The sequence below is a fragment of the Chiloscyllium plagiosum genome, unplaced genomic scaffold (assembly GCF_037043375.1).
Source record: "Chiloscyllium plagiosum isolate Xiang-an unplaced genomic scaffold, Cpla_swu_hap1 HiC_scaffold_42, whole genome shotgun sequence".
Taxonomy (NCBI): Eukaryota; Metazoa; Chordata; class Chondrichthyes; order Orectolobiformes; family Hemiscylliidae; genus Chiloscyllium; species Chiloscyllium plagiosum.
This window is the reverse complement of record NW_028270180.1, coordinates 9,032,393-9,048,097: the sequence shown is the minus strand read 5'-3', so window position 1 is coordinate 9,048,097 and position 15,705 is coordinate 9,032,393. Positions and strand designations below refer to the sequence as shown.

The following is a 15,705-nucleotide window of genomic DNA, read 5'->3' as shown; positions in this document are numbered from 1 at the left end:
GCCCTTTGGGACAATTAGGGATAGACAATAAATGCTCACCTAGCCAGTGATACCCTCATCCTCTGAATGAATTAAGAAAAATCTAAGAGAATGTTTGATAGAAGTGTTTGAAATGATCACAACTGGATAAAAGAATGCATTTTGTTTAAAAATGCAATTTCCCCCCCCCCCCAAAAAAATACTGTAATCTACAGGAGGACTGAATATCATGTGATGTTTTAGGCAACTGTTTTACAGAAAGAGAATATATAGTGATAATGGAAGGAAAATAATTTAACATGAATGGAATGATTCAGGAGATGGTGATAAAGTCACTGGGACTGCTAGTCCAGTGGCTCCAGGCTAAAGGGTTTGGGACATAGGTTCAAATCTTACTATAGCCACCAATGGAATTTAAATTTAAGGAATAAATCTGGTGCTTAACAACTAGTCTCAGTAATGGTAACCATGACAATTTTTGTCAATACCCATATGGTTCACTAATGTGCTTTAGATTAGATTCACTACAGTATGGAAACAGGCTATTTGGCCCAATAAGTCCACACTAATCCTCCTAAGAGTAACCCACCCAGACCCATTTCCCTTTGACTAATGCACCTAACACTGTGGGCAATTTAGCATGGCCAATTCACCCCACATCTTTGGACTGTGGGAGGAAACCGGCACAGACACAGGGATAATGTGCAAACTCCACACAGTCAGTCACGCAAGGCTGGAATCAAACCCAGGTCCCTGGTGCTGAGGTAGTGGTGCTACCCGCTGTGCCACCCAGTTTTAATGAAGGAAGTCTACCATCTTGCCCTGATCTGACTTAAGTACAACTCTGGACTCACAGTGACGTGATTGACTCTGACACTGACTAAGTAAATTATGTTAGACAAGCAGGAGGCTGGAAGAATACAGCAAGCCAGGCAGCATCAGGAGGTGGAGATGTCAACATTTTGGGTGTAACCTTTCTGCTTTGTCTATCTTGGATTCCAGCATCTGCCGTATTTTTGTCTCTGAGTAAACCATGTAGCTGAAGGATAATAAGGGACTGGCAACAAATGCTGGCTTTTGCCCAGTAATGTCCCCATCCACCATGGACAAGTAACATTTATTGACCAACTTGGAATATAATGATTCTGGATGACTATTTTATTGCTGAAGCTTCCATAATGATTTCATCCAAGGTTTCCAAGGGATGGTTTACTTAATTGCATGTTTTTGAAAGGAAAGGTAGTCTTTGGAAGAAATAACACGACAAGGAAGCACTCAGTGAATGGCAGGACACTAGGAAGCTCAGAGGAACCGAAGAGTCTCAGGGTGCTTATCCACAGATCCCTGAAGGAGGCAGGACAGTTTAACAGGGTAGTTAAGAAGGCACAGGGGACACTTGCTTTTATCAGTCGAAGCATAGATTACAAGAACAGGGAGAATATGTTAAAACTGTACAGGTCTCTGGTAGGGCCACAGCTGGAGTACTGTGTGCAGTTCTGGTCACCCAACTCTAGGAAGGATGAGATTTTACAGGAAGGGGTACAGAGAAGAATCTTCCGGATGTTGCCTTGGATGGAGTATTTTAAAGAGGCAGGATTAGAATTATGCTGGAAAAGCACAGCAGGTCAGGCAGCATCCGAGGAGCAGGAAAATCGACGTTTCGGGCAAAAGCCCTTCATCAGGAAGCAGGATAAGCTTGGGTTATTTTCTTTGAAACAAAGAAGGCTGAAAGGGGACCTGGATTGTGGCGATAAAATTATGAGGGGCATAGAGAGGGGCATAGAGAAGGTAAAAGTAATTGTTCCCTTTTGTTGAAGGCCCAATAGCAAGGAGATGTAATTTTAAAGTGAAAGGTATAAGGTTTACAGTGGATTTGAAGGAACATTTTGTTGAGGGAATCGGGGAATGCACTGACAGGGAGCATAGTTGAGGTGGGAAACCTCACAACCATTAAAAAGTATTTAATAAGCAATTGAGATGGTTGACTCTTGATCAGCACTGGAATCAAGGGTTATTGGGAAAATATAAGAAAATGAATATGAGGAATGATGGATCAGCCGTAATCCTATTGAAGTCTAGATTAGAGTGGTGCTGGAAAAGGACAGCAGGTTAGACTGCATCCGAGGAGCAGGAAAATCAATGGGTTTCAGACAAAAGCCCTTCATCAGGAGTGAACGATGAATAATCGATTTTCCTGCTTCTCAGATGCTGCCTGCCCGGCTGTGCTTTTCCAGCACCACTCTAATCTAGAGTCTGCTTTCCAGCATCTGCAGTCCTCACTTTTGCATAATCATACTGAAGCAGACTTGGGCTGAATGGTCTACTCTGGTTCCTATTTTGTATGGCCTTTGAAATGGCATGACATTCATGGTTATGGGTCAAGTTCTGAAAGTGGGACCAGAGTAGATTTAGAGTAGTTTTTTGTCAATGCAGACTTGATGGGCTGAAGGGTCTAGTTATATGATCATATGGTGACTCCTGTCATTGTGATCCTATTGTACTTTGTCCAGGAGGTTATGCTGCAGTGATGATTGAGAGGCAAGAGGTCTTTCCCCCCTCTGCCCTCACCGTTCACCATTCAGGTTATCTGGGAACCATACAATCTGCTACGTTTTTGGTCATAAAATCTCAATGTCCATTTCTATCACATAGTGTATTTCTTCTCTTTGCAGGAGAAGCGCCCAATTCCAGAACCAGGGCCTGGTGGTAAGTATGTTCTCCATAAGGTTTCTTGAGTGCAGCTTTTAAGTGGCCTACTTTCTCTCTTGGTAACCCATTTTACAAGCACCCCACCCTAACCAGTAAGGCAGGTTCCAGCTTTAACACAATCATATCACAGTTTGCAGGCTTTTTATACCCTTTATTGTCAGTTCACTTCTTCTCCAATATCAAAAAAGATACCTTTGACAAAAGGCCATTAACAGTTGGAGTGTATAAGTGCTTTACTAAGACTGGGCACTAGATGTTTGTGATAAGGCTTGCTAATAGTTCTTAAAAAATGGTATACTGAATTTTAGCTCTTTTGTTTCCCATTTAAAAATAACATCTACATGCATGTACAGCAGTAAGGAATTTGACATACCCAACTGTTCGCTCTCAATATTAGAATAGGGTTTCATGCAAGCTTTATGCAGGGGGTTGACTTTGAGAAATGAACCTTAAAGAAGCAATCTCCCTAAATCCAGTCCTTAGTTGTTTCACTGTCAGTGACATTCATTGGCAACACCATTGAAAGAATCCCATCATTCTCTCAATGAGGGAAATAGCCAACAATGCATAATTTATTATAGTTACTTTAATCCACCTGTTCAGATGCTATTGGAAGACATTGCTAAACTTGAAAGGGTTCAGAAAAGATTTGCAAGGATGTTGCCAAGGTTGGAGGCGGTTTGAGTTATAGTGAGAGGCTGAATAGGCTGAGGCTGTTTTCCTTGGAACATTGGAAGCCAAGGGGAGATCTTATAGAGGTTTATAACATTGTGAGGGGCAAGGATAGAGTGAATAGTCAAGGTCTTTTTCCCAGGGTGGGAGAGTCCAAAACTAGTGGGAATAGGTTTAGGGTGAGAGGGGAAAGATTTAAAAGGGACCTAAGGACCAACTTTTTCACACAGAGGGTGGTACGTGTATGGAATGAGCAGCCAGAGGAAGTGGTGGAAGCTGGTACAATTACAACATTTAAAAGGTATCTGGATAGGTACATGAATAGGAAGCGTTTCGTGGGATATGGGCCAAATGCTGGAAAATGGACTAGATTAAGTTAGGATATTTGGTTGGCATTGACGAGTTGGACAAAAGGGTCTGTGTCTGTGCTGTACATCTCAATAACTGTATGTGCAATGACACCCATCCAAGCTGGTAGGATTTGATCCCAGACCCTTCTAAGTCAATGATAAAGACACTACCACGGTGGGCCAGGGCAGTGTCCTCTTAATATGAAGCCTCTCAACAACTAATCTTTACATCGTGCCCATTACTTCACAGCAATTTTTTATATTCATTTAGTTTAGTTTCTTCCTTCAATGCCACACACTGTCATGACTTGGAATTGTATCACCGTTCCTTCACTGTCGCTAAATTAAAATCCCAAGTGCTCTCCTTAGTACCTCTATACCACGTACCCCACAGTGATCCGAGAAAGGAGCTCACTACCATCTGATTTGAAACACATTCAAGGCTATGGGCCATGTGATGGAAAGTGTGGACTTTGAGTGGTGTTGACAGTGCAGACTCAATGGCTGAAGGAGCCTCTCCACATAGAATCTCTCCAGTGTGGGAACAGGCCATTTGGTCCACACTAACCCTCCGCAGAGTGTCCCATCCAAGACCCAACCCCCTACTTTACTTTTCTCATGGCTCACCTACCTAGCCTGCACATGATTTATGTAACCTGCACATCTTTGGACATTGGGATGAAACTGGAGCACCCAGAGGAAACACACGCAGACATGGGGAGTACATGTAAACTGCACACAAATAGTCATCCAGAGGTTGGCATTGAACCTGAGTCCTTGGTACTATGAGACAGCAGTGCTAACCACTGAGCCACTATGCCACCCTGTACCCTGTGCTATCCTGTTCTTCTGAACAGTATAATTCTATGATTCTCTAGGGAAACTAGGGATGGCTAGGACCATCCACATTCTACGAACAAATAAACAAACGTCAACTATAAGCTTGAAACAGAAGAATACATCCTTGCACCCCAGTACCAACAGTCCAAAGGGCAGTTCTGGTTTTGGTGAGGTCAGGGTAGGGAATCTGTTTGAGGTATACGATATTATAAGAGGAATAGAAAGGGTTGATTGTGAGAATCATTTCCCCATGGCAGACATGGCTAAGACCAAAGAGCATAAGCTTAAGATGAGGAGTCAGTCGTTTATAGGGAATCCATGGAAAGATATTCTCCCCCCAGGTGAGTGGTGTAAATATGGAACACACTGCCTGAGAAGGGTCATAGAGATGTACAGCACGGAAACAGACCCTTCGGTCCAATGCGCCCATGCTGACCAGATATCTGAAACCAGTCTAGTCCCATTTGCCAGCATTTGGCCCATATCCCTCTAAACCCTTCCTATTCATGTACCCATCCTGATGTCTTTTAAATGCTATATTTGTACCACCCTCCACTACTTCTTCCGGCAGCTCATTCCATACATGCACCACCCTTTGCATGTAAAAGTTCCCCTTAGGTCCCTTTTAAATCTTTCCCTGCTCACCTGAGACCTATGCCCTCTTGTTCTGGACTCCCTCACCCCAGGGAAAAATCCTTGTGATTAACAATCAGCCAGTTTGCACTTTCAATTAGGAGGGTGAACTTAGTGAACTTAGCTTATTTGTGAGCTTAGATGTTTTAATAGTTAATATTGGAAGGAGCCCAGTTGATCTATGAACTCTCTCTGGATATGTTTTTGTCAGTGCACATGCTATTAAACATAATCCTGAGTGAAAATAATGCATTACACCAGTTCTCTTCAAATAAACCAAATCTTAATAATTTAGGGTAGTAATTTAATTGGGCTATTTCAATGACATCTTAAATTTACTTTTATTCTAAAACATAGCTTTAGCTCACAAAAGCCATGATACCTTTCTGCTCAGGGCTGTTAATGGTTTGAAATCAACGTTATACATTTCTTGCTGTGCTGTGCTTTCAGAGGTGCTGTTGAAGATACATTCAGTCGGGATCTGTGGCTCCGATGTGCATTACTGGCAGCATGGAAAGATCGGTGATTTTGTTGTCAAAAAGCCAATGGTTTTGGGGCACGAAGCCTCAGGGACTGTGCACAAGCTGGGGCCTGAAGTACAACACCTGAAAGTAGGTCAGTTCACAAAATACACATTCACAAAACTAAAAGAGAAAGAAGGAAATTGCTAGATATTGCAATTTCAGGATGTCCCAAAACACATTTGCAACCGACTTAAATGCTTCTGAAGCGTAATCACTGTGATAAGGCTGCGGTTGCCAGTTGTACACAACGAGTTCCCTTAAAGATCAATGAGGTAACAAGATCATCTGTTTAATGATGTTGATTGAGAGATAAACATTAACCAGACACTGGAGAATGTTCTTCTCCTGCTGATTAGTAATGCCATTGAACTCTTTACCTGTGAGGGGCAAGACAGTGGAGCAGTCACTCAGTGTGTCAGCCTGGATTATGTGCGCAAGGACCTGAACCCACAATCATCTGACTCTATGATGAGACTGCTACAAAGTGAACCATGAAACTTCCACTTGCAAGAGCAAACATACCTGCCTTTAGGACATCTTTAGGAGTCCAATTTTCTCACTGAACTTCAAGGGCAGAAATTAATCATATACTATTTTAATAATCTATATTTGAATGTGCACCATTTATTTAGTTTTCCCAAATTTAATTAAATATTGTTGCTAGTTCTTAAGTCCGAAGGATTAGAATTCAATTTAATTAATTCCAAAAGTAAAATCCAGATTAATAAAAAAGGCTCATGACCTGCTTGATTCCCACTTAGTTGTAGTTTTTTGAGCATCTTGCCTGACAAGAGAAATAAATTGACAAAATGATCTTACTTTTTGCATTGGGTAAAGTTTAAACTGAGGCCACGTGTGAGATCATAAAACCTTGGACCATCACAACACACTAACGGTATCCTTTGATCCATTATTTCTTGTGCCTGCTGTTAAAAGAGCGGTGCAATTATCCCGATCCCACCATTTCGATCTTGCCCCGTGGTCCTTCAATTTTATCACAAATGTTTCCTCTGCTGTAGGTGACAGAGTATCTATTGAGCCAGGTGTCCCAAGAGAAAACTGTGAATTTTGCAAAATTGGACGCTACAATCTCTCTCCAACGATTTTCTTCAGTGCTACACCTCCTGATGATGGGACTCTTTGTCGATACTATGTCCACAATGCCAACTACTGTTTCAAGTGAGTTCCTCATGCTTGGTCAGAGGCTACTAGATTTGACATCTGCATCCCTGAGTTTGGGAATGGGAACGTTGGCCATGGACTGCTGTATGCACGGGTATTAGATAACATTTGTGAGATCGTGATTTGGGGATGCCAGTGTTGGACTTGGGTGTACAAAGTTAAAAATCACACAACACCAGGTTATAGTCCAACAGGTTTAACTGGAAGCACACTAGCTTTTGGAGTGATGCTCCTTCATCAGGTGGTAGTGCTGATTGTACACCGCAACCACCTGATGAAGGAGCGTCGCTCCGAAAGCTAGTGCTTCCAATTAAACCTGTTGGACTATAACCTGGTGTTGTGTGATTTTTAAAATCTGTGAGATCAAGATGGTTAATTAGGCTGTTATGAATAGAGTTGTGTTCTTGAGATTATTATACAATTTCATCCATACTACTACATGTTTTTTAAACTGTAAGTTAACACACTTGCATGGTGGCCTTGTGGTTAGCATTACTGCCTTGCAGTGCCAGGAAGCCAGGTCTGAGTCCTGCATTGGCTGACTGTCTGTGTGGAATTTGCATATCCTCCCTGTGTCTGTGCAGGTTTTCTCCAGGTGCTCCAGTTTTCTCCCAGAGTCCAAAGATCTGTAGGTTAAGTAGATTGGCCATGGGGAATGCAGGGTTACAGGGATGGGGTTAGTCTGGGTAGGATGCTATTCGGAAGGTTGGTGTGGATTTGATGGGCTGAATGGCCTGCTTCCACATTGTTGGGGTTGAATGATTCTTAATTAAGATAGTGGAATTATTAAAAATAACATTATGTAAAGTAGCTAAAAGCAAATGCTGATTGAGACTGTTGAAAGTGATTGCATCAAAGAATAGCAATGTATATTGGTTGTGATGGCTGCTTTGCTATGTAGAGAGTATCAATGGTGTGAGTTCAGTTCTAACAGTGCTGTGTTGACCTCCCCCGAGGCATGATGCCCCTCAGGTAAAACTTCACCACGAGTTGGCACTCTCTAGTGAGAAAGTGTCCCTCTGGGAATTTGGTTGTTGCTATTACGACGACCACCGGGTCATCTTGCAATATTTGCTGTAAATGTAAACAGAATTCACTTCCTGCAGTGAATTTGTGCGCAGTCTTGTTCTTGGCAAATACATTCTATTTGAATTGTAAAACTATCGATGCAGTGCTGAGTTAGCTTCTTGCCACTCCACTCCATCCTCTACTCACATGTCAGTATTTTAAACTGAGATGAGTTGCAGGACTGGTTACGTTTCTAAACCTGTCCTTTCTATTCCCACTCTAAAACTATCCAGTATTAGAATACAAACTGCACTTTCTCAGTATTCTTTGGTTTGCAGCAAATCAGCCTTTCTGCTTTCAATCCGCAAACATGTCACCATGGGCAGCAGCTTGGGGAAATCGAAAATGGTAACATCACTTCCAGTTTTACCTCAAAATGCCAGAAAAGCTGGGAATCACTGGCAAACTATAATGGCTTTTGAAAAATATTTTAAGACTCATGGTGATTGTTTAGTTGTAGTCCAGTGGGCTGACACTAGACGCCATCCGTGATTTTTCCCTGAAAGTCCTGAAAACATTTCCTTTTCATTAATCATTTCTCTACAGATTGTCACATATAGATAAAATGACAAAATATAAATGTATCAAGGCCCAGTTCCCAATACATTATTGCACGTGTATTCGCAAAGAGCTGTACTTAGACACTGAGACAACAAAGGTGTGTCCGGCTTATCAATATCAACCTGAGGTACACAATAAATGCAATAAAATTAAACTGAATTCACTTCCTTCTGTGAATTCATGGCATAGTCTTATTCTTGCAGATACATTCTGTCTGAACTGTACAATTATAGATACAGTGCTGAGTTAGCTTCCTGTCACTGCACTGCACCCCCTACTCTGTCAGTCAGTATTTTCAACTGCTATGAGCTGTGGGACTGGTTAGATCTCTGAAACTAACCTTTCTATTCCCATTTCAAAATGGCTAGCATTCAAATGCAAACTGCATTACGATCTGTTTTATGTCCTCAAATTGATATGTGAATGGACTTTCAAAACCACATTCATTTGATGTGCTTTGTCCATATTAAATAATGATTTTGTGTCAACATTGTAAAGTTGGTTCTGTTTTTTATTGTGTGGTACAATATTCCATCCCATTAATTAGGTCATGATTTGTATACATTAATAACTGGTAGGGTTATGCATTGATTGTGGATAAGTGGAGACAGCCAGGAATGATAGACACCCTCAATGTACCTTTTCAGGTTGTGTACGTTCTGTTTCAGTGGATTGCCATCTGGTACTGCCCGGCCAAAGATAAGAAATGACGCGAAAAGCTGTCAAGGTGACAAAAGGGTCTAACATTTGCAGCATCTCTTGTTTCAGGCTTCCTGAATGTGTGAGCTTTGAGGAAGGTGCAATGATCGAACCACTTTCTGTTGGGATTCATGCCTGTCGTAGAGGTGGAGTGCACATGGGACAAAGAGTCCTCATTCTTGGGGCAGGTAGGGCAGTGGCCCATGTAGATTACTTACTACTGACGTCAGTAACAAAATGGATTGGTGAGAAATTGATGCCAATTTCCATGCTGTTTTAAAATGAGTTCAAGCTGGAACACACTGTTGAATTGTAGGGATCTCTCAAGTCAATTGAAAAATAATTTGGATTGAGCCATTAACAATCATATAAACCACTTTCAGAAACTGCTGAATAGCAGTTAGCATAAGTATGGTGAGAGGTGTAGTCAAGGGTAAGTCTAAAACAATGATTCACTATACAGACTAAATATGTCTTGTGTTCTTAAATGGATTTGTTGTTCTCTATTATTTGGAGAGAAATGCTGTTATTTCCGATAGGTCACAATATCGCTTGTTCAGTTAGTTCAATGTAGATGTTAAGTTCATAAGACCATAAGACAGAGGAACAGAAATTAGGCCATTCAGCCTATTGAGTCTACTCCACCATTCAATCATGGCTGATAAGTTTCTCAATACCATTTTCCCGTTTTCTCCCCGTAACCCTTGATCCCCTTAACAATCAAGAACCAATCTATCTCCGTTTTACATATACTCAATGACCTGACCTCCACAGTCTTTTGTGGCAGTGAATTCCATAGATATTCATTTTGCCAGCCCAAAGTCTGGCAACTTATCTGAAGTTAGTCACATTATCGGCCTTGCTGTCTCCCAAGTTCTGAAATTGGTACTAATTGTGTGAATTTACAGATCACTGTGATCTTCTGGTTACAGCACTGAGACTCAAAGAAAAGCAGGACATGTTCAGCTTGCGGTGAATGCACTATTTAGTGTGTTTATATTGCAATCCTGAAAGGGAACCTGCTCCATTGACCAGGGCGGTAAGCGGATGGAATCCAAAATAAAATCCAAGTGTCAACATGAGCCACCATCTGATATTTTTAGGCAACATCAATAGATATGAAGATCACCCAGAATCAAAGCAAAGAGCTCATATTTTTCACGCAGTTACACTTCTTTCAGTTTTGTAGAAAGACATTGTTCCCAGTGAAGGAAATCTCTGCTCATGTTAGCCATGTACCTCCATAAAGAATGGAGTCATAGACTCATTGAGGTCTACAGCACAGAAGAGGGCCCTTCGGCCCATCGCGTCTGTGCTGGTCAAACACAAGAAACTATTCTAAACCCATTTTCTCGCATTTGGTTCATATATTTGTACAAGAGAAACTGAGAACCGCAGATGATAGACATTAGATTTGAGAGTGTGGTGCTGGAAAAGCACAGCAGGTCAGACAGCATCCAAGAAGCAGGAGAGTTAACGTTTTGTGTATAATTCTGATGATGGGCTTATGCCCGAAATGTCCATTCTACTGCTCCTCCAATACTGCCTGACCTGCTGTGCTTTTCCAGCACCACACTCTCGATGCATATATTTATATGCCTTGATATCGCAAATGCACATCAAAATGCACCTTCAATGTGATGAGGATTCCTGCCTCTACCATAGTTAGAGGCAGTGAGTTCCCAATTCTCACCACCCTCTGGGTGAAAATGTATTTCCTCATATACCTGGCTTTTGGGATGCTGCACACTGTGGGGCTGTAAGAAAAGACAAAGAAGAAAGAAATTGTGTTGGTTAAAAGGCAAAATAAGCTGATGAGTTAGAAATCTCAATTTGCCTAAAATAACGCATTTTTGCTCCAGTACTTTGCATGTTATCTGTCAACCTTTCATTTAGGGACAATTGGTCTGATGAACCTGCTAGTCGCTAAATCTATGGGAGCGGATCCAATTGTAGTTGTAGGTAAGGTTACGTTTCTGTGAATTTAACATCATTTCTTTAAAAAACAAATGCCTGAATGTTATGCTTTTGGTGACTACTGGGGGGACCATAGGGTTGGTACATGGATAATGGCTGTTCAAAACTACTTCAGTTAGAACATTTAACATTTTTGGGTGACACACTTGAGTGGGAATAAGAGTTTGGAGGAGGATGCAAAAAGGCTTCAAATCGATTTACACAGACTGAGTGAGTGAACAAGAACATGGCAGGTGGAATATAAATGTGATGAGGTTTGAAAAGTGTTGAAGGCTGAAGGAACATAAGTGTTCCTTACTTATAAGTCACTGAATATCTACAGCAGCTCAAGATATCCAAGGGTTGGGGTCTGTCGGAGCCCTACAGGACATTCTTCACAATCCTTTCCGTGGATTGACACCTTGTTACAGTGGAGAAGCTTCGGAGTTCATTGATCCCTAGAGCAATGCTGTGAGGAATTCTCAAATCCAGACCTAGTCAGCCATGATGGGAAGGTTGGAGGGGAGGAACCAGACAAAGTAGAATCCGAAACAAGTTCCGGTAGTGATCCAGGCTGATGATACATTTGAAAGACATTTGGACAGGTTTGAATAGGAAAAGTTTAGAGGGAAATGGGCCATGCACAGGCAAGTGGAATTAGTTTAGTTTGGGAAACTGTGTCAGTATGGATGAGTTGGACCAAAGAGTTTTTGTTTCTGTGCTATATGACTCTATGAAAGCTAACATGGAGCAAGTAATTTGGAAGGCAAACAGTATGTTGGAATTTGTTGCAAAAGGACTGAACACAGGGAGAAGAATATCTTGCTTCAACTGTGCAGAAAGCACTGGTGAAACCACACCTGGAGTAATAAAGGGTGCAGGATTAGTGGTGCTGGAAGAGCACAGCAGTTCAGGCAGCATCCGAGGAGCAGTAAAATCGACATTTCGGGCAAAAGCCCTTCATCAGGAATAAAGGGTGCAGCACAGTTTAACCAATCTGATTCCTGGGATGGTGGAGAGATTGAGGAGACAGTCTCTGTATTCTCCAGGGTGAAGTTGCTGCTGGCCCTCTGCTTGCTGGTGCATCTGTCCCTCTTCCTTTTTTTGTGCCTTTGTTGTATCATGGCAACAAAGACAGGTAACACCCTTGCTGTCAGCTGCTACAGGGATGCCACTGGCAATATTTACTGTGATGTCGCATTCAATCAGACTGTAACGAGAACTGAGTGAGAATATTGACTGGATGAAGAAACAATCATCCTGAGCGTGTTCCTGACTGGACTTGGATTGCTTGTTGTGGTTGGTATCCCTCAAATTCTGGAATCTAGAAAAAGAAGATGATGGTAGCTCAGTGGTTAGCTCTGCTGCCCCATGGCAGGAGGGACCCAGGTTCGATTCCACTTTCGGGCAACTGTCTGTGTGGAGTTTGCACGTTCTCCCTGTGTCTGTGAGGGATTCCTCCCAAAGTCCAAAAATGTGCAGGTTAGGTGGATTGGTCATGCTAAGTTGGACATAGAATCCAGTATCTATTGTTACTCCATTAATTCCTTCAGGATACTAAACATCTTGTGCAGGCGAGGTGGATTGCCATGGGAAATGCGGCGTGGGTTAGTGTGGACTCAAAGGTTTGAATAGCCTGCGTTCACACTGTTGAGATTCTGTGATTCTAAGTTCCAAAGTAGGGATGGATACAGCTAAGTGCGGTAGTGTTGACGTAAGTTGGATTTTTCTGGAAACCTTAAAGTAAACCATACAGAGCAGGTGAGACAAAACATCTCCAAAGAGGTCACCCTGGAAGAGATCAAAAAGAACTGTTGGATCAGATGGATTGTAACTATTGCCAATGGCAACCTACTCTCAAGTGATGGTTTAGCGCAATCCTCCCTGCAGAGGGACATAGAGCACAGTCCTCCCTGCAGAGGGACGTGGAGCACAGTCCTCCCTGCACAGGGACGTGGAGTACAGTCCTCCCTGCAGAGGGACATGGAGCACAGTCCTCCCTGCACAGGGACATAGAGCACAGTCCTCCCTGCAGAGGGACGTGGAGCACAGTCCTCCCTGCAGAGGGACATGGAGTACAGTCCTCCCTGCAGAGGGACATGGAGCACAGTCCTCCCTGCAGAGGGATGTGGAGCACAGTCCTCCCTGCAGAGGGACGTGGAGCACAGTCCTCCCTGCAGAGGGACATGGAGTACAGTCCTCCCTACAGAGGGACATGGAGCACAGTCCTCCCTGCAGAGGGATGTGGAGCACAGTCCTCCCTGCAGAGGGACATGGAACACAGTCGCACCTGCAGAGGGACGTGGAGCACTGTCCTCCCTGCAGAGGGATGTGGAGCACAGTCCTCCCTGCAGAGGGACATGGAACACAGTCGCACCTGCAGAGGGACGTAGAGCAGAGTCCTCCCTGCAGAGGGATATGGAGTACAGTCCTCCCTGCAGAGGGGCATGGAGCACAGTCCTCCCTGCAGAGGGGCATGGAGTACAGTCCTCCCTGCAGAGGGACATGGAGCACAGTCCTCCCTGCAGAGGGGCATGGAGTACAGTCCTCCCTGCACAGGCACATGGAGCACAGTCCTCCCTGCAGAGGGACATGGAGCACAGTCCTCCCTCAGAGGGACGTGAAGTACAGTCCTCCCTGCACAGGCACATGGAGCACAGTCCTCCCTCAGAGGGCATGGAGTACAGTCCTCCTGCACAGGCACATGGAGCACAGTCCTCCCTGCAGAGGGACATGGAGCACAGTCCTCCCTGCAGGGGGACATGGAGCACAGTCCTCCCTGCAGAGGGACATGGAGCACAGTCCTCCCTGCAGAGGGACATGGAGTACAGTCCTCCCTGCAGAGGGACATGGAGTACAGTCCTCCCTGCAGAGGACGTGGAGCACAGTCCTCCCTGCAGAGGGACATGGAGCACAGTCCTCCCTGCAGAGGGACATGGAGCACAGTCCTCCCTGCAGGGGGACATGGAGCACAGTCCTCCCTCAGAGGGACATGGAGTTCAGTCCTCCCTGCAGAGGGACATGGAGCACAGTCCTCCCTGCAGAGGGACATGGAGTACAGTCCTCCCTGCAGAGGGACATGGAGTTCAGTCCTCCCTGCAGAGGGACATGGAGCACAGTCCTCCCTGCAGAGGGACATAGAGCACAGTCCTCCCTGCAGAGGGACATGGAGCACAGTCCTCCCTGCAGAGGGACATGGAGTTCAGTCCTCCCTGCAGAGGGACATGGAGCACAGTCCTCCCTGCAGAGGGACATGGAGTACAGTCCTTCCTTCAGAGGGATGTGGAGCACAGTCCTCCCTGCAGAGGGACATGGAGTACAGTCCTCCCTGCAGAGGGACATGGAGCACAGTCCTCCCTGCACAGGGACGTGGAGCATAATCCTCCCTGCAGAGGGACGTGGAGCACAGTCCTCCCTGCACAGGGACGTGGAGCACAGTCCTCCCTGCAGAGGGACATGGAGCACAGTCCTTCCTGCAGAGGGACGTGGAGCACAGTCCTCCCTGCAGAGGGACATGGAGCACAGTCCTCCCTGCAGAGGGACATGGAGCACAGTCCTCCCTGCAGAGGGATGTGGAGCATAGTCCTCCCTGCAGAGGGATGTGGAGCACAGTCCTCCCTGCAGAGGGACATGGAGTACAGTCCTCCCTGCAGAGGGACATGGAGTACAGTCCTCCCTGCAGAGGGACGTGGAGCACAGTCCTCCCTGCAGAGGGACATGGAGTACAGTCCTCCCTGCAGAGGGACATGGAGTACAGTCCTCCCTCTGAGGGACGTGGAGCACAGTCCTCCCTCTGAGGGACGTGGAGCACGGTCCTCCCTGCAGAGGGACATGGAGCACAGTCCTCCCTGCAGAGGGACATGGAGCACAGTCCTCCCTGCAGAGGGACATGGAGCACAGTCCTCCCTGCAGAGGGACATGGAGTACAGTCCTCCCTGCAGAGGGACGTGGAGCACAGTCCTCCCTCTGAGGGACGTGGAGCACAGTCCTCCCTGCAGAGGGACATGGAGCACAGTCCTCCCTGCAGAGGGACATAGAGCACAGTCCTCCCTGCAGAGGGACATGGAGCACAGTCCTCCCTGCAGAGGGACATGGAGCACAGTCCTCCCTGCAGAGGGACATGGAGCACAGTCCTCCCTGCAGAGGGACGTGGATCACAGTCCTCCTTGCAGAGGGACGTGGAGCACAGTCCTCCCTGCAGAGGGACATGGAGTACAATCCTCCCTGCAGAGGGACGTGGAGCACAGTCCTCCCTCAGAGGGACATGGAGTACAGTCCTCCCTGCAGAGGGACATGGAGCACAGTCCTCCCTGCAGAGGGACATGGAGCACAGTCCTCCCTGCAGAGGGACGTTGAGCACAGTCCTCCCTGCAGAGGGACGTGGAGCACAGTCCTCCCTGCAGAGGGACATGGAGCACAGTCCTCCCTCAGAGGGACATGGAGCACAGTCCTCCCTGCAGAGGGACATGGAGTACAGTCCTCCCTGCAGAGGGACATGGAGTACAGTCCTCCCTCAGATGGACATGGAGTAC

The 15,705-nt window shown here is 45.2% G+C and overlaps 1 protein-coding gene across 3 annotated transcripts in view; it reads left to right on the top strand.

Annotated features, from left to right (window-relative positions):
• LOC122542424 (sorbitol dehydrogenase-like) overlaps nt 1-15,705 on the top strand; it is a 43,751-nt gene that overhangs the window by 18,217 nt on the left and 9,829 nt on the right. For 2 of the 3 annotated variants that reach the window (XM_087982178.1, XM_043680116.2), the window contains exons 2-6: nt 2,652-2,685; nt 5,634-5,798; nt 6,727-6,886; nt 9,287-9,405; nt 11,114-11,179. In XM_087982178.1, coding sequence (XP_087838304.1) covers nt 5,729-5,798; nt 6,727-6,886; nt 9,287-9,405; nt 11,114-11,179 — 415 coding nt within the window. In that variant the 5' untranslated portion in view covers nt 2,652-2,685; nt 5,634-5,728. The remainder of the gene's footprint in view (nt 1-2,651; nt 2,686-5,633; nt 5,799-6,726; nt 6,887-9,286; nt 9,406-11,113; nt 11,180-15,705) is intronic. The other variant, XM_087982179.1, reaches the window with a different exon arrangement.